This window comes from Alosa sapidissima, chromosome 22, assembly GCF_018492685.1.
Source record: "Alosa sapidissima isolate fAloSap1 chromosome 22, fAloSap1.pri, whole genome shotgun sequence".
NCBI lineage: Eukaryota > Metazoa > Chordata > Actinopteri > Clupeiformes > Clupeidae > Alosa > Alosa sapidissima.
The window spans coordinates 1,458,269-1,480,819 of record NC_055978.1 but is presented as its reverse complement, the minus strand read 5'-3'; the positions used below and the strand labels follow the sequence as shown (position 1 = coordinate 1,480,819).

The 22,551-nt window shown below is 39.5% G+C and overlaps 1 protein-coding gene and 1 long non-coding RNA gene across 10 annotated transcripts in view; one reads left to right on the top strand and one right to left on the bottom strand.

Moving 5' to 3' along the window:
- The window catches only part of LOC121696861 (protein unc-80 homolog), a 239,077-nt gene that overhangs the window by 77,259 nt on the left and 139,267 nt on the right, over positions 1–22,551 (top strand). For all 9 annotated transcript variants that reach the window (XM_042077934.1, XM_042077933.1, XM_042077929.1 and 6 more), the window contains 8 exons: positions 4,751–4,923; positions 6,828–7,040; positions 7,709–7,844; positions 8,707–8,840; positions 9,174–9,351; positions 11,728–11,931; positions 13,860–13,957; positions 14,957–15,154. In XM_042077934.1, coding sequence (XP_041933868.1) covers positions 4,751–4,923; positions 6,828–7,040; positions 7,709–7,844; positions 8,707–8,840; positions 9,174–9,351; positions 11,728–11,931; positions 13,860–13,957; positions 14,957–15,154 — 1,334 coding nt within the window. The remainder of the gene's footprint in view (positions 1–4,750; positions 4,924–6,827; positions 7,041–7,708; positions 7,845–8,706; positions 8,841–9,173; positions 9,352–11,727; positions 11,932–13,859; positions 13,958–14,956; positions 15,155–22,551) is intronic.
- Positions 3,281–22,361, bottom strand: LOC121696887. Its single transcript, XR_006026349.1, has 3 exons — positions 22,351–22,361; positions 19,141–19,146; positions 3,281–3,582 (listed from the first exon to the last, which is right to left on the bottom strand). It is a non-coding gene; the product is annotated as an uncharacterized LOC121696887 (long non-coding RNA).

Here is a 22,551-nt window from a genome sequence, read left to right as displayed (position 1 = left end):
TTTTGCATTACCTTATTTTAATGACTTTATAGAGGTCTCAGGAATGTGCAATAATGACTACTTTTTTTCAGCACAACCTAAGCAATATGACTAAAGTATTGTAATTTCATTTAACCAACTATATACACAAACATGAGCAAAAAGCATCAACATATGTATTTATTTATTTTTAAATAAATGATTGGTAAAAAACAGAAATACATAGATTAAACTTTTTTTTTACAAATTGAAATCATACACATCATTATTCTGAAATAAATACCATTGAAATGTTTACTACAACTATCACAGTCCGAGAGATATCCCTCCTCATGTTGGCACTACTTTCTATAATGCAAGTCAATGGGTGGGTTAGGGTCTATGGATAGATGGCACTGTTGCTGATCTAGTTAATCTACCCATCCCTGGACAGGAAATTACTTCAATACAAACACCTATGGGCATTTCAGTTGGTTGGTTTGATGGTCAAAAAATAATGATAAAACAATTTTGTCTGCCCCAAGCTTTGCATGCACTGTAATAAGAAGAAGCCTAGAGATAAGAGTGCAGTGCATTTTCATGCACTGTAATAATAATAAGAAGCCTAGTGAAAACGGTTTTCATGCACTGTAATAATAATAAGACTTTGAATAACAGAAGGGTGCATTGTCTTGCACTGTAATATTAAAACAATGTCACGGGCAAGACAGACGAGGACCACAAGTGCGTCACGTTTCTTTCAGTTTATTGAAGGGTTGGGGAAAAAGGAGTGTGTGGGTGTGTGTGTGTCCCAGTGGCAGATAGGCGTCAAACGGTGGTGGGGACGAAGGGTCTGGGCTTACACGCCAGGGGCCTGGAAGTCCTGGGGAACACACACACACACACAACAGGAGAGCAGAGGAACAGGGCAGGCGAAAACAAGGCAGCAGCACAGACAAAGGCAAGGCAGAACTCGCAATTGTAAGGGTGGCAGGCAGGCTGAGTTACCGCAGCAGGAGAGCAGAGGGGAGTCAAGCGGGTCCGGGTACAAAAGCATAGTGATGGGACATTCGACACTGAGGCACTGAAGCTTGTATCACTCCCGTGAAGCAAATTGTTTCGACACAGTGTGTTGGAGCTTGTATCAAATTGGAATAAGCATGTGACTGGTGACGTCCGAAGCTTCAAACGTCACCGAAGGGTTTTGCTGGATTCGAAAGTTTGCTGCAGCACTGATAACAGGAGCAACACTGCTTCTCTGTAGACTACTGCTGTAATTTAACAAAACCTGTGTTACGTGTCTTAGTTACTCAGCAATCATTGTTGCTGAAGAACTTTTTGAAGTTTTGAAGTCAAATTTCAAATATTTTTTGTTATTGCATAAGCCTAATAAAAATTCCTCGTAAAGTGACTCACAGGGATTGAACCCACGTCGCCAGATCTGTCGTCCTCATAGTTACCTCTACTCTATCGTAGGCATACGGCAAGAATGGATGTTCACGAACTATTTATTTCTAACAATAACGGCCTGTTTAGTTCTAAAACACACTACCTAAATAATGCTATGACAGTTTATTGGATAAGGCCTAGGTACTAGAGTTTAGATTCTCTGCCCGAGCCCGAGCCAGTTAGAGTCAGAGCAAAAGACTCAGACATCTTCTTCATTCTCCTGTATTATGCCAAGTCATCAACTGTCAACATCATCTTTGATATGGGAGATAGACTAATTGACATCAACCTCCTGGCTGAAGATTATTCGCAGGAGCACATTGCAGATCTTCTGGCCCTACATGCCTTCACTGGTGCTGACTGCACGTCAGCATTCAAAGGCAAAGGTAAGGTGCGACCAATGAAGATACTGAATCAAACATCAAAATTCATTCAAGTTTTTGCAGAAGGAAACTCATGGGATCTTGATGAACAGCTCCTCAATGGTGTTGAGGAGTTCACCTGCCGCCTGTATGAATTTAGTTGCAGAGTGAAAAGCGTTGATGAAGCAAGAGAAATTAAAATAAAGAAGATGTGTGGGTCAAACCTTCGGATTCGTCAGGGTATCTCAATTGACCTATCAACTTTCCCACCATGCAAGAGGGTCCTCAAACAGCACATCAAACGTACGAACTTTCAAGTGTGCATCTGGAAGAGGGCCCATGAGCATTACCCAGAGATCCCAAGTCCACTTGACCATGGGTTTCACATAAACACAGATACTGGGAAGCTTGAACCACTATGGTTTGAGGGTGATGTAATCCCAAACGCTCTCATTGATGTATTGGCAGATGAGGACACGGATGAACATGACATGACTGATGAAATCCATACAAATGTGGATGAAGATGAGGAAGAGGATGATGATGATGATAATAATGATGATTATTAAATGATGATTGAAAGTTCACATTCTACACTACTGCTGTACAATACAAACCATTCCTTACATACATTTCTCATTTGATACATTCCTTTTGTGTGATAGTACCATGTGTTGCATCCTGTTCACAGTCCACCAATAGGTGGTAACATTAGTTATTTTTGATGCTATTCACTTCATACTTTCATTCATAGCCATTTTCAAGTCAAGGTCAAACACTTTAAAAATATGGTTTATGTGAAATTGATGTTCATAATCCCATATGAAATGGTAATGCCTGAAAGTGTCTGAATGCCGGCCAGGAGGCTAGTATTTTCGGATAGGCTACAGTGAATAGCTTTGGACATAGCAGCTGTTGTACTCTAGCTAGAAAGGTCACCTTGGACTTAAATTGAAGCTCATGAACTTGGGTAGTTTTCTATTTACATTTGAAGGACTAATGCATATCATAACAGAGTTGAAAATGATCAAATTTGAAGACAATTTGTCAGGCGGACAAGCATTTTTTGGGCTTTTTGGGTATGTTAAAGATGATATTTGACAGAAGAAAAGCACCAAGCCCTGAAACATTTTTCAGGTTGGTTCCCCTATGTGACAGGGTGATCCATGTAAATTTATAGGGTTCTAGGACCATTTTTGCAGTTGCAGTACCTTAATATTTACAGCTATATAATTTCGCCTGCAGATTTTCCTTAAATTATGTTTTTTTGGGCCCTAAGACCAAACGGGGCCGAGTTGGGAGTTGTCCCTATCAACTCGTTATGGCCCAGGGTATAGGCTAACAGGAAATCATAGTGAAAAAAACATAGCAAAAAACATCCTGAGGGGTATACGTGGCTCCCGGCCTCCTGAAAACAGGAGAAATAACTTCGAGGAAGTTTGGAGAAAAGTCGGAGATATGCATTTGTCAGGTATGCTTTGTTGCGTGCGCACGATGTTCACATATATGACAGCAAAAATACTTTAAGATGAACATGAAGCAGGCTTGCCATGGCAGAAATAATGATAGCCAGCCTTCAATGTCCTCTTTTGTCCTCTCAATGTCCTCTAAACGGATTTCTGTAGCTCAAACAGCTCGGAATTGTAGTTGTGAACGTCAGTTATAATGGCCCACGTATTTAAAAAATGTCGGGTTTAAATCGGGCTCGGGCTCATAATTACAGTTAACGTGTCGGGCCGGGTCGGGCTCGGGCACAATGTGCACGGGCTCGGGTAGGGTCGGGCTTGATTTTTTGGGCCCGATCTAAGCTCTACTAGGTACACTTTATTTAGTCAATTAGTAAATTGATATTGCCACATAGCAGACGGCTGCATTTCTTGCTGCAGTTTGTTAAAACCAACTGAACACACGTAAATTTAAACGCTGAACACACTAGGCTATATTCAAACATTATACCCTAGTTCTAATTAATTTATTTAATTTTCAGTCATCTCATGCCATGTGTCCATTCTGTCCCTCATGTTCATGTTGTAAGCTTCGTTCGGGTGTGTCGAATTTATAGCCGCTGTCATTTCTGCTGACTACCAGATGTCAGTGTGTTGTCTTCGATGCTTTGATGCTTCGGATCATTTTGCGATACAATCAGGAAGGAGCTTCAAAAGGCTTCGTTCGCCCATCACTACAAAAACAGGAGTCAGGAGTCAGAGTAGCGCGTAGCCGTGCAGGTTAGCCGTGCAGGTTAGCCGTGCAGGTTAGACGTGCAGGCTTTGCAGACGTTCTGACAAAGGTGGACTGAAAAACGGGGCTTTAAATACAGGGGATGGTTAACAGGAAATGCAGTGCAGCTGGCAGGTCAACGAGAGAGCAAGGGTAGGGACAGGTGCAGCTAATCAGGCAGAGCAGAGACTGGGAGTGGCAGATAATTGAGAGCAAGGAAGGCTCGTTAACAGGCAGGGAGAGAGAGCTCACGACAAACAGCTACTTTAAAAAAAAAAATAGGTAAATAAATAAATAGCAATACAAAAATGCCATTTAAAGAGTACTGAGGGTGTTTGAAGGAAAAATATGTTTGAAAAATTAGATTGAAATAAAACAAAAATATCCATGAAATAACAGCATTTAAACCAACTAAAGGGATATAAAGGTGATGGATTTTACTCCAGGCCTTAGTGTTAGTAAGATACATTTTTTTTTTATCTAGAATTAAAAGATCTCAACAGTGCCTTCTTCTCTTGTAAGACTGTTCCAAAGATAGGGTGCCCTGAAGGCAAATACTTTTTGATCAGCTGATTAATTTATTGACAGATGGAATGACCAATATCAGTGCTCACTTTTGCTTGATTTTCCGCTGTTTACATCTCTATTGTTCATGATCACCTTTTATCATATTACAGTGGTGCATTGTGTTTGATCATTATTTGAATACACACTCTTCACACACCCTCTTTGAACTTGTTCTTTTGCTTGACCTTTCTCCACAGGATGTCATAGTTTCCAGGAGAGGCTGGTAGCCAGTCAGGAGGCTCTGAAGAACCGGAATGTTGTTAACCTTGGTGCAATTCGACAAGGAATGAAGAGATTCCAGTTTCTCCTCAACTGTTGTGAGCCTGGTACCATTCCGGATGCATCCATACTGGCTGCTGCTCTTGATCTGGTCAGTTTTGTGTTTTTTCTTGTTCTTGTTGCTGTGTATGTGTGTTTATGTATTCAGGTGACATGCGGGGATGTCCATAATAAAGCCCATCAAATGCAAATGCAATGTTACTCTTTTAAATATGTGTATTAAAACTGTAGGCTGCAACAGTATTTCTGCTATAAGTGCCCAAGTATTTCTGCTATAAGCATTTTTCTGTATATCTCAGGAACATTGTGGAAAAAATAAACAATTCCCCCCCTGATTCTATGGAAGCTAACAGACCTTTTTTTTGCAATTTTTCTTGCATTTAAAAAAAAAAAAACAATTTACCCTTTCATCACAATGATCACCAATGGCCAATTTAATTTCTGCAGTCAATATTGATCACTGTAAATGGCAGATTGTAAATTACATTTTATAGGCTTATATTACTTATTCATGGCACATACAAGCCACATATGAACTAAATCAAGTTCCAGCTTGGCTCATCTTCATTGACCCCAGCTAAAACAGGATGTTACGTGGGTCTCGTAATTAATGAAGTCATGTCGATTTATACTATTATACTAATAAACGATTATATTTAGAAGATTAGATCCCATCTCACACAGTGTGCTATAGAAATTCTTGGGTAGACCATGATTCCTTCCAAACTGGATTATGATAATCTAGCCTAATGGTAGCTAGCCCATCTGCAAGCGTAGTGAAGCCATCACAGATTATTCAATGCATTCTCTTAATTCGATGTAGTGGCACCAAAGCTTGAAGTGGGCTGGTATACAATATGCAGTACTAGCACATCTTCATTTTACTATTTTACGTACTTGCACTTTTTCTTGCATACTGGCAATTCTCGTAAGTTGCTGGTACTTCTGCCATCTTCACATCAGGTCCTGTGTGTTTTTTAAGGGCTTGGATGAACTAAACTACATTACCCATGAATGTGGCACTACATGGCTCTCACCTTTTCTCCCTATATGTTCATTCTTTCTTATCATCCGTTACGAGACGGCACATTAGAGGTCATCACACACATAATGAGTGGTTGATCAGCCTGATTCTGATGTGTAAGTTGACCTGGATTGAGTATCTTAACTTGGCTTTGTGTCGTGGAGTTATTTGCCTCCACTTCGTCCATTAATTCTGTATATTGGGACGGGGCAGCCGTGGCCTACTGGTTAGCGCTTCGGACTTGTAACCGGAGGGTTGCCGATTCGAACCCCAACCAGTAGGCACGGCTGAAGTGCCCTTGAGTAAGGCACCTAACCCCTCACTGCTCCCCGAGCGCCTCTGTTGTTGCAGGCAGCTCACTGCGCCGGGATTAGTGTGTGCTTCACCTCACTGTGTGTTCACTGTGTGCTGAGTGTGTTTCACTAATTCACGGATTGGGACAAATGCAGAGACTAAATTTCCCCTCACGGGATCAAAAGAGTATATATACTTATATACTTATACCTCGGCAGCCGTTATCCTTGATGGAATATGTTGTGATTATCAGGAATATCTCCTAGTATCTCTTATTTACTGTAAAAAATATGAACCAGCACTTTTTTTCTCCACTTCTGCCAATAATGTACCTAGGTAAATACTTAGTAATTAGGGGACTGTAAAAGGAAGGGGTTACTGCAAGTAAACATAACTCAAGAACTATTTAAAATGTGGAATGGTGTGTTTCTACTTCCCAATTGCTCCCATTTGTCGACATGGCAATGCCTTTTTTGTTGAACCTGTAAAAACCTTCATCCTTTTGCCACCTTGGATGCTTCGCACTTTCTTGGAGTTTGATGAAGGGCACTTTGTTTGGCTATAGTTATTTTAAATTTTTAGTGTGTGCCAATGCCTGCTCTATGAACCAAATGGTTTATATTTCTGACTTATAAATGAATTTCATTGTACTTTTTATGTTTTCTCTCCTTAATCAGGAAGCTCCAGTTGTTGCAAGAGCTTCACTCTTTCTGGAGTGTGCACGGTTTGTGCATCGCTGTAATCGCGGCAACTGGCCTGAGTGGATGAAGGGCCATCATGTCAATATTACCAAGCGAGGTTTGTCACGTGGACGCTCACCGGTTGTTGGAAACAAAAGGAATCAAAAGCTTCAGTGGAATGCTGCCAAACACTTCTGCCAATGGGGCGACGTGAGTTACTACCATACCAACAGACACATGACTTGCTAAGAAAGATTTTAATCTTTACTTATAGTGAAAGTCAACTTTATTGAGCAGGGAGAGGGGAGAGAGTTCAGTTTCCTGGCAGTCTGGTGGATAAACTGTGAGTCTGGTAGAGCAGACACAGAGCCATTGGTTCAGAGGGCAGGAGGCTGAAGAGACTGTGTGAGAGGTGGCTGGAGTCGCCCACAATCCTGGGGTGCGTTTCCCAAAAGCATAGTTAGCAACTATGTGAGCAACTTAGCAACATGGTTGAAACTATGTAGGTACAGAGGTGCTTTCAAATTCACAAACATAGGCGAACGTTTGCAAACGTTGGTGAACAGTTTTCCGTTTGCCTTTTTTTTTGGCGAACGTTTGCAGATGTAGTTCTTCGCGAACATAGTGTGGAATTGGATGTGAGTTTGACGAAGGTAACAATTTTGAATTTATGCACAGTGGGAGTGACACAAGTGCAAATGGGAGAATGTACATAGCTGGAAGCATGTAAAAAAGGACTTACACATGAATGGGAGAATTTGGGCCACAGTGTTTTGCTGTATGAAACCCTGCCATCATTGTAGTTTTGGAACAGGGTGTGTCTATAAAAAAATCAAGACATTTTGATTTTTTAAAATATGTTTGTGTGCAATTACCAGGCTATCGGTACACGTTTAAGTGAACTGTGCCACTCAGACAGTGAGAGTCCAGCAAATATCCTTGGCTTCATCTTTGATGAGGAGACCAAACGGAAGATGAGGAAGGAGGATGAGGAAGAAGATTACTTGGATGATAGTAAGTTTACCTTGAACAACCATTAAGGCTGAATAAAAGCTTTGCCAGTTTGCTCTGTATGCTGTATGAATCTCTTGAAGAACATGTCAACATTGAAAAGAAACGCTAATTTGAATGAAACCTTATCTGGACTCTCAGATGAAAAGGGTTGCCCATGTGTTAATCAGAACTGAAAGATGTATAAACATACACTGGACACAAGGTGAGGGTCAGGAAGATGGGATGAGTGGAAAAGAAACAGATAGTCAGTATTAATAAAATAAACCAAGCATGCATACCATACCATACCAGTTAATGCTTACATTATGAAATCTGCTGTAGCAGACACAGTAGACATACTACAGCGTGTTAAGCAATACAGCAGTATGGCAGAACATTGTTTTAATATGGTGAGAATTGGGAATATTATTCTGAATTGTCTTTAAATTAGTTGAATTAAACCCAACAGCATCAGTGCATCTGTATTTAGCTTTAGTGAATGGCCGATAAGCTCTTCTTGTGCTGGTAACACAATGTGTGTTCTTGTATTATTTGTGGGGTTTTTAATGGCTTTACTCTCACACAAGACAAAAAATATGCACGCATACTCAGTGCCATTCCTAAGAGCAAATTTTGTGCCTTTTAATTAACCACAGGTGATGCATTATTGCAGTTCAACATTCAAACTCATCTCAGTGTGTCCCCGATCATGGGAACATCCTTTTGTGCCATTTTCACATGTCATGGATTTTCTCATGCATATACAGTATGTTTGTTGTTTTAACACTCTGTAAAGCGCCATGAGACATGTGTAATGTTTTGGCGCTCTATAAATTGAAATTGAAATATATAAATATATATATATATATATATTTTACTGTAGACACCGTGAATCCTACCAAATGTGGCTGCCCATTTGCTCTGAAGATGGCAGCATGCCAGTTGCTGTTGGAGATCACCACCTTCCTACGAGAGACTTTCCCTTGCCTACCCCGTCCACGCACTGAACCCCTGGTTGTTAGTATCTATAATCTTCTGAAACGAATTACATGCACACAAAAACAAAAACAAAAGAAAATACAGACAGAATGAACTCCATGGTACATACTTTATGTAGTAGGAACTCATTGTTTTAAAAAATAGACTCAGACACTGCAAAAGCCTAACTCTGTTTTACTTCTTGTTTATTGACTGACTGTCCTTATTGGCCCATATATTCTGTTAACAAGGTGCTTCAAATTTGATTAATAAGATTCATTCAAAAAAGCTCTGTTCATGTACTGTGATTGTATAGCAAAGTAATGGAGTTCTAGAGTTTTCAGTGCTTGTATATTCTTGTATTTTTTGAAGGACCTGGATAGTTGTCGTCTTCGTTTGGACCCTGAGCTAGGACGTCATCGATATGAGCGCAAGATTAGTTTTGCTGGTATCCTGGATGATGAGGATGGACATGATTCCCTGAATAGCAGCAGCCACACGCTCAAATCCGACACTGCTTTTGATGACAAAAAAAATCAAGACACCATCGGTGAGTCCCATGTGATTTCAATTTTCATAACAATGTGGTTTTAGATATGTTCTGTCTGTTAACCCCATTGCCATTGTCTGCAAGTGCAGAAAACCTGTGAAAAAATAATCAAAAGTAGCTCCATACTTCATTGGTAGACTTCCGAGGGCCTTGACATTTAAAACGAGACATTAAGAACTTTGAAAAAGCACTGGTAGTTTATTTACAAGACGATTTATACAGACAGTACCTTAAGGAATTTTACCGTTCGACGCCATCTTGAATTTAGTCACGATAAGTCGAGCGACGAGTACGAATGAACAGGTATGATAAGGGATCAGATTCCAAATATAATTCCGTGGAAATGCATGGATTCCAGTTGCTGCTACTGGAAGCAACTGAATCCATGCATTTCCACTGAATTATTTTTGGAATCTGTAGCGCACTGATGCTGGTACAGTACATACATCTTTACTAGTGGTGTTTCCTCTACGTTGATTTTAGTATGGCGGCCCGCCACGGCTAAATTAATGCCGCCATGGTATCAGAATCAGGTCGCTAGGCAGTACGGGCCAAGAATCCAGGTACAGTAATAGGCGATGATGGGGCAGTCGTAGGCGTGGGACTTCAGGTGAGACGAGTGAGATGATGGCCAAACACACGGATGGCTGATGACTGATGATGGTATACCTCACAAGTGAGGTAAGGGGGAAGAAAGAGAGATGTATAGTGGGTTAGTATTACTATAAATCAAAATGGTTAATGTCAATAAGTAAATCAATGGTAATATATAGTGTTATACAACAATTGGGTTCTATGGAACTATTTATTTGTTTCTGATTGGCCGAGAGACGTTCCATGAGTTGGAATATCCCTGGACATTTCAACTCAGACTTTGCACAGCTAATAATAAATCACTCCGCGATACAATGCGATTTGACACAATGTTCTCATCCCAGCTCTCCGCTATTTTAAGCAATGGGTTACTCCTTAGCAAACCATAATGAAACAGTGCTTCACCACATCTGTGGATTAAGCCACACAGTCAACTCAATGTAAGTAAGATAAACGAGGATGCTAATTGTTCGCAGCATTGTGTAGGGCCTATAATATGATTGTCACTTGGAGGAGACTTGTAGATAACTAACGTTAGCATAGTTAGCTAACCGCTGCTAACGTGCTAGCATCGTGTCAGAAAAACATATGGGGCTGTGCACAGTAGTGTAACATTTATTCACCATACAGTAAATTAATAAAGTTGAGTGGTTCTGCAATGTAGGCTATGTTTCCGTTTTTTTGCAGTACCATGTCCCATACATGACATGGACCAGTGTCCTTGTAACATGCATGCAGCAAAGCTAGATATGAATGTGATTTCAGACTTTAAACATTTCTTTCAAGAAGACACGTAAACCACAAAGACCCGTAACGAGGGATCTGGAATGTTGGTTACCTAGCAACCAAGACGCTGTCTATTGAAAAGGGAACTATTTTTTGATGCGTCTCAAAATATTGATTAGGACTAGTCCCTAGCGTTCTACCCTAAACCTAAGCCCATGGTGACAAGTGAGAAAAAACAATGAAAATAGCAAAAAAGTGTACAAATGTAACAGAGCTACTGTAACAGGCTGCCAGTCCGGCACCAGTGTTGTGTCTTCAAGAGTTTTTTGAAGATATAGAGGGATGCCCCTGCTCTGATGGAGCTTGGCGGATTGGTCCGCCATCGGGGGACCACGGATGGAAAAAAGTCTGGATTGCTGTGGGAGTGGGGAAGACAGTGCCATACAACATTCCTTGGAGGAGTGCAGCGGCCGAGGGATAACATTAGCCTTCATGAGAGCAGTAAGAGTAGAGGTCTACATGCAGTAAATAGTTTGAGTATTTTTTTAGGTGGAGTAGAACTACTAGGCCTACTCTGTATGTCGCTACTTGTTGATATCTTATCATGTATGATCGGTAAACTTCATTTAACTGCGCTTGTGGTTCAGCTGTGGGCACGCAATTTGTGTTGTAAAGGGGTCAGGGACAGGTGGCGATGAGCGCTGTTCACGTACCGTAATGAAGTGACATCTTAGTAAATTCCAAGCAATATGGCAAAGCACGGCGTACGCTTTCGGTGCATAGACTAACTCTGTATTAGTGCTTTCTTTGTACATTGAGCCCTGAGTGTTGGCCTTTGCTAGCTTCTTCAAACTTGAAGAAAACTCAGCTGGGTGATGTTGAAGTGTGGCACCTATCTCAGACTGACCGGCCAGTTGCTGAAAATCACGTGAAAATCAGCCAATTCCAGTCACCAGCCCAATCAATCGGTGCATTTCTTCTATGGGTTTTAAATATAAGTAACACAACACTGTGTACCATTATACTAAAGCTCTGATATCTGTGTTCCCTCTTAAGGTCCTAACAGAAAGATTCGAATTGGCGGATCACGTTTGCTACAGATTAAAGGAGCAAGGAGTTTTAGAGTGAAAAAGGGGGGATCTCTCTCTTCGATCAAACGTGCAGGGAGTCTAAAGAGCACTAAGATGTCCCGACAGGATTCTGAGTCTGAGAACGAAGAAGGACTTCTGTCTCAGAGCAGAGATACAGTCACTGACATAGGTAAAGCCTAGCCTACACTGTTCTATGTAACATTATGCTGTATAACTCTTATATCATTATGAATATTTATATGTACTCTTACATTCATGATTACATACACTACTGTTCAAAAGTAGTCATTCACATAGTCTTTTGAATGGTAACAAAATTATAGTCAATTAAGTTATTTTGGTTGTCTTACAATTAAAGTACTTTGACATCACCTTTGGGATATACTGTAGCCTAGCCAGGAAAGCATTTGTTATTGGTATGAGCAGTCAGTAGCCTACGATCAGACAATGCTATGAACTCATTTTTTATCGTCAGCCAATCAACTTCACTGTGCCCACACACAATTAGCATTGCTGATAGGCTAACCATATGTAATGGTAGCCAGCTGGTACATAGCTGTGCAGTATGTACGTAACATACAGTAAACCTTCCTTCCAATGCCTTAAAAGATGTGCTAGTGAGAGAGCTAGCAGCCTAGGCTTTTAGATCGATTTCTATTGACAGCCAGTTAAAGACAACAACATGACTGCCAAACATGAACGCAGCTGCAATTCCCTGAGTAGCAGGAATCATCATCATCGGCAGCCAAGCACACATTGTTAAAGCCTAACTCCAGAGTAAAAACAACCTAGGGTCTATTTACGGTAGTTAACAAGTTCAAACTTTTGATTGAGAGCTAAATTACATTAGTTGGTGGAGTTTTGAGCGAGAGCATCTTTGCATTAACACTGAATGGGTTTATAGTGAAAGCTAAGGGGCATCTAGCACGTCAAAAAATAAATGCTAGTTTATACCACTGACTGCTCAAAATATAATTACACTTCTGTGGTAGAGTGGTGAGGGTCCCTACAGATCATTTTGCTAAATTTTGCCCAATTTTGTTGTCAATCAAAAATTTGAATGTGTTAACTACCGTAAATTGACCCTAGGTTGTTTTTACTCTGGAGTTACACTTTAAAATTTGCTAACATGGTACAGCAGCGGTAACGTCACCAACTGTCAATTGATTAACTGGGGTTAGACTCCCGCTGTTGCGCCAAGTCTCTGTTGCTTTTGATAAAAGCTTCTGCTTAATATAAGTCAACTTTAACTTTAACATTTCATCAATATTTTCAAGCAGTCACCACAAATTATCAAATCAATTCAATTCAATTCAAGGTAGCTTTATTGGCATGACAAATATTTCTTTGCATTGCCAAAGCAGGACATCAAGCAATACAATACAGAACATACGATAGATAAAACATTTATACATATAAATAATTATCTAATTATTATATATAATTATTATAATTATAATAATTAGAATAATTATCTAATAATACAATACAACAGATATGTTTAAACATGAGCTGGGCTTCAGGCGACACCTTAATCCACTTTTACAATCTGGACATCAGAAGTATGTCTATAGCCTACTCTGTGCTTTTGACCTTGTGCATGTGAGTAACCCTCCAATTCCAGGGAACTGCCACCGTTCATTGACACTACAACCTCAGGTCCAAGATGTGCGCTTGTCAATGTGATGTTTGCGCAATATTGTCAACCAGGTATAAGACACCAGCCGTGTGTTCCACACCTGGTACTGATCCTGTTTTTTCTGCCACATCACACTCGTCAGATATCTACCTGTGCTGTATTGTCGGTGGACCGCTATGGGCCGTGAACATTTTTTCCTAAGACAGGGTGATTGGAGATTGGTTCAGATTGATGATGTTATCCGATGGTGACTTCCCATTGGTTAACGCCTTGTGTTCTTCAGAGACCCAAGGTTAAATTCATAACCATACATTTTTCTTACTTATTTTATAATTTTAATGCATAGCAGACTGACAGGGAGTTTTGACAGGGACATTTACTTACTTTGCTAAATTAAATTACTTTAATTTGCTTGTATCATTTCTTGTGTCATCATTTCACGTGATTGGTGTTGATAGGAAGTCCATGCAGCACAAGTGAGCCAAGTATTGAACCGGAAAGACAGAGTACAGGAGCTGGTGAAGAGAACTATCATCGCAACATGTCTTGGCTACACGTAAGTTATAAAAGAAATTAAAGGATATATGACCGTATTTATTATACGGCTCTTCACAATGCAGGTAGAACGCTACATTGACTTGAATGGGATTTCCCAAAATTTAACTATATTAATATAGTTGGAATGACTGAACAGATAGGTGGATAGTTTAAAAGGTTAAATTATTTGCTAAGTAGACAAGGTTTAATATAGTTGGAATGACTGAACAGATAGGTGGATAGTTTAAATGGTTAAATTATTTGCTAGGTAGATGAGATTTAATATAGTTGGAATGACTGAACTAGGTAGATGAGGTTTAATATAGTTGGAATGACTGAACAGTTAAATAGGTGGATAGTTTAAAAGGTTAGATTATTTGCTAGGTAGATGAGGTTTAATATAGTTGGAATGACCGAACAGTTAAATAGGTGGATGGTAAATGGTTAAATTATTTAATAGGGAATTATTGTAGCAAGGACTTTTATTTTGAAACAGTTGTGGACAGAGGAAACAGTTGAATAGCATGTGTAGTCTTAAAAGAATGAGACTGTATGCTTAAAGCCTGAGAAACTGACAGTTGATGCAGGTGGCCGGAACACCTGGCAGAAGGCCCAATGTTAAGTCAATGGGAATTTTTTTTGGTGGGAAGAATAAGAAGAAGAAGAGGAAGAAGAAGAAGACTTCGGATAACAGAACAGTGCATTTTCATGCACTGTAATAAAATGGCATAGGGTGGTATGCATGTTCATGTTGAGGAGTCTAATGGCTTGAGGGAAATAGCTCTTTCTTAGTCTCTTAGTTTTGGCCATAAAACTACAGAAGCACTGCCTGAATTCAACAAGCTGAATAGGCAGTTGCTGGGATTAGGTGGTTCACCACCTAATTAAGTGCTCATATTAATCTACTATAACCCCAACCCCAAGTCCTTCATCACAATGCCTAATTCATCAATTTATTCTATTCATTTCATTAAGCATATTTGTATAAAATAGTTAACCCTATTTTCTCTCTACAAAGGTGATGATTCTACTGTGCAATCAGCAGAGTTTCATCTGCACACATCAAGATTTCTGTCACCCTCGTTGCTACCAGCATCATAGTCGATCATGTGCTCGCCTCGTCCGAGCAATCAAGCTGTTGTATGGGGAAACAGTGGATGGTCTAAGAGATGCATCTGGAATGAACATTGGGACAAGGACAAAGAAGAACAAAGAGGTTAAGTAATATTATAATAATATATTGCTTGCATACTATAATTGATTTAACATTGTTATATTCTTTGCTGGTATAGTGGAGCTGTAAAGCATAAAAATTGAGCACAAAATGACAAAAGCAGGAAACTCTCAGGGCCTTATTTTCGTAGTCTAAAACGCATGGTCACCAGGGAAAAGCTTATTTAAATTTAGTGGGATGTCCAGTCCACACTTGGAGTGTTTTTGTTATCAAACGTCGGGCGGATGGCGCAACAAGGCATTCCTGTGGTTCTTAATCAGTCATGGGGGTGTTTTGGGGTGTAACATCATTTAAACCAATGAGAATGACATTTGTCATTCCCTTTAACAGCAATCAGCGCAACTTCAAACAGTGCATCAGTATTTTGATAGTCAGTGGCGCATTTGAATCTGTTTGCATGTAAGGTCATATGGAACAGGTATTCCACTAAACCATGCTTTACTAAAACCTAGCAGAGTATAGCCTACACACATTTGCACTTGTCTATTATTTGAACTCTTAGCAAACTGAAACTAACTTCACTATGGTGTCAGTCAACGACTGACAATGGGTTACCATCGAAAGCATAGCCTGGAAAAAGCAACATTTACCCCAATAATGTTCGAATGACTGAATAAAAAATGTTTATCCTGCAGAGGAATTGCTTAGATTTCGTGACAGTGCGTCTTCAGCCTTATATTTGCCTCTCGCCTAATCAATTTGATCCGTCATTACCAATTTGCAAATGATGGTGAATAACTACTCATTGTGAGATGTATTTCATAATGTCTTTATTCTAATTATGTTTCCCATTGTAATCATGTAATTTTTAATGTTTTGCTTGGATGTGTGCACTGGTGCGCGTTCTTGGATGAGAGAAGCAGAGTGTGTTGTGCACCCGCCCATACGTATAGTGCTCTTAAAATAACATATTAAATTGCCATCTGACCAGGTTTCTCTTGGTCAGTGGTGTAATGTGTTTTAGGTAGTGTACGCTAGTGATTAGATAATGCACAAGACCCCTCTTTATGTCATTAATTGCCACACCTCTAGGTGCGTTGCTCAATAAAAGAGACGTGCAAGATAAAATGAAACTTTGCGCTGGGATAATAATCCGCTTGCCGCCAGGTTTTGAGTCTCTCGGGGTTTGTTCTTGATGACATAAGCTTTGATTTAGGCTTTTTCAGTTTGACCTCTGAGGTCAGCTAGAGGTCATTGATGTGATATGAAATTTCCATGCAAAAAAGTAAAAAGGGAGGGATGAACAACCTATGCAGAGGCTGCGGTGTTAGGCATAGAATGTGAACGTGTGTAGCCAACTTTAATAAGCATCAAGACGATCAGTGTGATTTTGGTCTTACAAATGGTAATTGCCCTCAATTAAAAAAAAAAAATCACAACTGTTTTTGCAATGTTCATTTCCTCCCACAATTTTTTGCAACAAACAGCTTTTAGAAAATCAGGAATCACAAAATCAGGCATTTTCGGTCGCAACAATCTCAAAAAATCCTTACAAAATCCTGGAGGGACTGGTTAATGAACCAAAACATGTCCAGATCAAAACAAAACACAAACTGAACACAAAATCAAGCTTCTGCCATTGCCATATCAGTCTCCTGATCTTAACTCCGCAGCAAAACAGTGGGGCGAGTCAAAGAGGAGAATGCACAAGTGAGGACCTAGGAATTTAGACGATCTGGAGAGGTTTTGTAAAGAGGAATAGTCTCAAATCCCTTGCTTTGTACTATCCAACTTTATGGGATGTCATAAGAGAATATTATGAGCTGTTTTATTGGGAAAGGGAGGCTTAACCTATCTGAAGAATAGCTGTGGGAAGTACTGGCACAGAGTTACAGAGGCTAGAATGTTTTTTTTTTTTAAATTATTTCTGCCGGATAACAAGCATCTCTGAACTAACCACATTTCAGCCCTCTAGGTAACTTGAGATGACTTAGAAACTCAACTGAGCCCTAGCACCAGGTCTTGTGAACCTGTGTGCAAAATATCAATATAAAATGGAAAATTAGTACTTCAGACCATTATTTGCCAAGGTATGCTCATGTGTTTTGTAAAATGCCCTATGGAAACTCCCCATAGGACTTTTGGGCTCCCAAAATGCATACTGACAATAAAAGCCTTACAGTGTGGCAACTCTCACTCTTGGTGTAGAAGCATGATCCTGGTCTTAAATGAAAGGCAACGCTTTGAGGCGTCTTGTAGATTATATGGATTGTATATCAGGGGTTGTGATATAGAATGACTACCGTATTTTCCGGACTTTAAGTCACACTTATTTTCATAGTTTGGCTGGTCCTGCGACTCAGGTACAACATATATATTTATATATATGTTTTTTTACTCTTCATGACACATTTTTTGACTGGTGCGACTTATACTCCGGTGCGATTTATAGTCCTTAAAATACAAAATATGGAATAATTACACCAATGTCTACACACATTTTCTTTGCTGCTTCAATGGATATGTACAAGATGGACTTTGCATCTGCACAACTAATATTGGATAAAACAACATGAATATTCAATTTCTATGGAATACTGTGAATATTTCAGTACCCAATATACTGCATCTACTTATTGCACTGCAGCTAGAAAGTAGGGAAGCACCAAAAGCGGAGGAAGGGGAAGAGGGCATTTTTGATTCAATTTAATTGAGACATAGTGAGATTGATCTGATAATGTAAACAGGGCTTAAATTTCACTGCGGGATTGCGGGTATTGCGCATAATTTGTTCAAGTCCCGCAACTCTAGCCATCATAATGCGAGAAATTCCCGCATACACTTTTACAGCCTGTGTTTACTACCGAGTTGAATTGAACATGGCCTCATGCAGACGCACACACACACACACACGGAGAGAGAGAGAGAGAGAACCACTTTGCGCTTACGCAAATAGGCTACTACGCAACCATGGCAAACTTTTACATCTGGAAAGAGCTCCTTGGTAACTATCCTGCTAGCTCAGGTCACGTCAACACGTCAACGCAAGATTGTCTCCAACTTGTTAGTTTTTTGAACATTAATTTTATCTAATAACATAGAAAACATAATGAATTGCATCCACATATCCTTATGCACTATGCACAACTTTTATTCACTAGCGACTAGCCTAAAACCGTCAGGCTGAAGGGAGGCTAATTACTCTCACGTATTTTCTTAAAGTGACAGGCACTCAATTACACCTACTCATCACCAATGTGCACTAAATTAGACCAACACAACACATTAAAGATATGCCTAAGTGTTATAGCTTAAACGTCAATATGAAGCATTCAAATTACTAAATATGTTTAGCTACTTGTAATTACTAGTAAAATGCTATACATTATTAACTAAATACACTCTATATAAATTAACAAATATATGAAATAGAAACATAGCCCATCACATAAGCCATAATTTTCAGTGTGTGTGTGTGGAGAGAGTCAAGCAGAATCTAGGATGTCCACTGTTGTGAATGATCCCACTACAGTATATATCACTGATGACGTCAGGGTGTTGGGGGCCCCAAAATCAAACACTTTTAAAAAGTATCGAAATTGCAATCCCACCCCCCCCCCCCCCCCCCCCTGATGTAAAGCACTATACAAATTGTACATGTAAAAGGTTGTCATATATGGATTCCCAAAAGTCAAAGCTTTCAATGGTGTATAATATTACTATGCTACATAGCAATATGGTACATACAATTGATTCAGAATGTTGGGGGGTAGGTGGGCCGTGGAAGGCACACTGGTTTTAATACTGCCTTTTTGCATACAGTGCCCTATAGAATACATACATGTGGTTGCAAAAAAGGGTTGTATTGGGCACTCTAAATGCAAAATGGCAGCATTTAGTGTACAGCACTGTGTACCTGTTCTGGTGACTGCAGTGACTAAAACAGTGTTCTGATGTGTTCCGTTTTTGTCAGGGGTGGGTACTCTTTTTTACTCTTACTCAAGTACATTTTTGAGCCAGTAAACTACTCTTTACTCAGCTACATTTTCGATTGCCTTTCGTTACGAGTACAAGTTTATTATCGGAGGAGAAAGTATATTGAGGGAGAAAAGCGCACCTCTCCCTCAGTGCACAGCGGCGTGGGAGAAAATAAACAGGGATTCAGAATGCATTGCTACGTTTCCCCGCGATTATAAAAGTAATGACTGGCCTATTTAGCCTACTACATGGAAGTAGATGTTCTATATATCTAACAGCTCAGTTAACGCAATGACGTCCTGCCAGCTGCTGCATCTTCTGGTGAGACTGCCAGAGTAGCAACGAGGTGAGAGGTATGATATGACACAGAAACTTTTGCCAGCATCGTTCAACAATCACATTTGACAAGGAAAGTAGGCGTTCAACTTAATTTATAAGCGAAGCAAATGCACTGGAAATTGAGCACACAAGTTAGAAAAAACTAGCATGTAGCCTCATTGTTGCAGGACATGACATGCGACGGTCGGCTGAGAAAACAGATAGCCTGCTCTGTCCGAGTGGATATACCTACAGTAGGCTACCTAGGCTATACAGTATTTAGATCTACAATATAGCCATTGTTTTTAGGTTACATTGTCTGTATGGTGAAATTATAACCGGGTCATTCCACGTCACGTTTGGTCTGGATAATCCTGCATGGCCATAGCTGTCCCTCAAAGTTGATACAAATTTTATTGGAGTTTTTGGCTGGGCTCTGTTTAAGCCTTCAGAAGACATATTTGTACTCAACATAGGCTCTTGATTTATTTTCCTTACTGAGATAAGTAGAAACACTCTCACAAAAAACAATGAACAGAAAATAAATTCCTTCAGGGTCCAGGCACGTGCAGAGAAGGGGGGCTACAGGGGCTCTAGCACCTGCCCTTTTGCCCCTTTGATGTCCAAGTGCCCTTTTGACAAGACCCGTTTTTTACTTTTTAAAATTTGTAATACTTCCGCTAGTTCCAACGCGAATATTCGCTAAAATGTCTCATTAATAGTTTGTGAAATTAGAAATGTACAAAAATAACAATTTTCTGTGTTAATTGAGATGCCTTGCGGCCACCAATCCGTGGCGTCATACATTCAGTGAACTCTCAGAAAGTGCACGTAGGCACAGTGCTGCAGGAGACGTTTGGGAGCATGGTAAGGTCACTTGGCAGTTAGCCTATCTGAACATGCAATAGTATTCAGCTTAGAGATAAAATGTTTATAGTTGTTTCATGTTTAATGGCTATCAAACCCGTTTTAACCATGTTATGGTCCATCCATTTCAATAACCTGGCAGCTTCGAAAATCTAAGGCTGAACATTCATAACATATTCTGTTTAGGTTACTATGTTATAGTAGCTTAGGTTAGTAGACCTAGTTCATAAAACAGAGTAGGCAAACCTTTTCTAAATCGTCATAAGCCGACGACATAGGCTACTGTAGTTTTTTAACTAACCCAACTCCACATGTCGTTCTCTGTTTACAGTAGGCTACATTACACGTCATTTCACTCAGTGGCCACACGCACAGCACGTGAATCTGCAAGACACCAGCTAATGGTGGTAGTTCACTGTGATAAACATTAAAATTATAGCCTGACAAGCCAGACTAGGCAATAACATATTTGCTGCCGCTAGGGTGCGTCTAGATTTCTGGGCTATTAAAATTAGCTTTGAATTTAATCAATAGGATGTAGCCTTATAGCCTGATCTCTGTGTAGACAATAGCCTGATGAAAACTGAAAAGACCTATTTGTCTGTGCCCTGGCTACAGCAGGCCTACAGTACATGCACTCCTATTGAATTTTCAGAACCAAGAAGGGAAATGAGAAAAATGTGTTACAGCTCTGTCTGCTATTTACACCCATTCTTCTTGATACATATGAATAAATATGTTTATTATGTTGTTTTGTATTTATGTGTCGCTTTGGACAAAGGCGTCTGCTAAATCCATAACCATAACCATAAATATGAAAATTGTAGCCTATGTAGCTCTATTGGGTTGTAATCAAAATTAAGTTTTAAATAAAGTTAACACGTTTTCTGAAAAATTTGTTCCATGTGCCCTTTTTTAAATTTGAGCCCCTGCCCCTTCAAAGGTCTCTGCACGCCCCTGTCAGGGTCTGAACAGCAGACTTTACAAGTCTAAAAAATCATTTTTGTTCTCATTTTCAGAGCACCTGAAACACCTTGTGGAAATGTACAAATATTTTTTTTTCTTTTTTTCTTTATTCTCCATGATCTTTTCTTTTTTAAAACACCAATTTGACTTGTCTTATGCAAATCTTTCTTTTTCACTTTCCACCCTGAACATGGGCAAAATGCCCCATTGACATCAATATGTTTTATATAGTCACCACACTGCCACCTGTGGTTGTATAGAGTAACCTGTGGTAACCTGAGTAACCTTTGTAGCTCTATACAAAACATATTGATGTCAATGGTGCATTTCAACTTTGAGGGACAGCTATGGCCATGCAGGATTATCCAGACCAAACGTGACAATTTTGCTACATACTATTCCTATTTATGTACCAGCATGCAAAATTTGAGCCTCCTACATGGTTTAGTTCTTGCGCTGTGGGCTTGTGGGCTTGTAAACTTTGACAAAAAAAAGAGGCCGAACAAAATCGACAGCCCCCTTCCCCTGTAAAACTGGCTGTATCTTGGAAAGTATTGATCTTACATAAGAGTAATTTTACAGTGTGTCTCCTGGGTAACATAGGTACACCTGGTAATTTTTTCAGAATTTTTTGAGACCTAAGTGCGTGGGCCCTGGTTGAACTGACGTGGAATGACCCAACCAGACTTCTATCAATGCAAAGTAGAAGAATCAGCTGGTAATGGATTGAAAGTGACAAGATAGCCTACAAAAGTGTGTCAAATAATATTAAAGTATATTAAATACAATATATTTGAATTGGGCTGTTCAAATATGTTTGCCTATATGACTAACCTACTGAGGAGGAGAAAGGCAAACAGGCATAAAGGATACTTTTGTATCCCAATTTAAAGGGCCATCAAAAATATAAAAATTTACAAAATAGTAACTTGTTACTTGAGTAATTTATTAACAAAGTACTTTTTTACTTTTACTTTTACTCAAGTAATTTTTGAAGGGAGTAATTGTACTTTTACTTTAGTACTGATTTTCAGTACTCTACCCAAGGCCAAATTTCCTTACTATTTGATTTTAGAGTCAACTCAGTTTGTACACATTTTCTTTTAAACTGGTTTTAAAACCAGGACATGTGTTTTGTTGATGTTTGTTTATCGTTTGCCATTAATAGTTTTTTTTTCTAGCATCCTTTACCTAAATAGATAGATAGATAGATAGATAGATAGATAGATAGATAGATAGATAAATAATCTCTTTGTGATTTATTGTAATCTCACACTGAAGAAAATTAGGAAAAATACAACCTTGAAGTG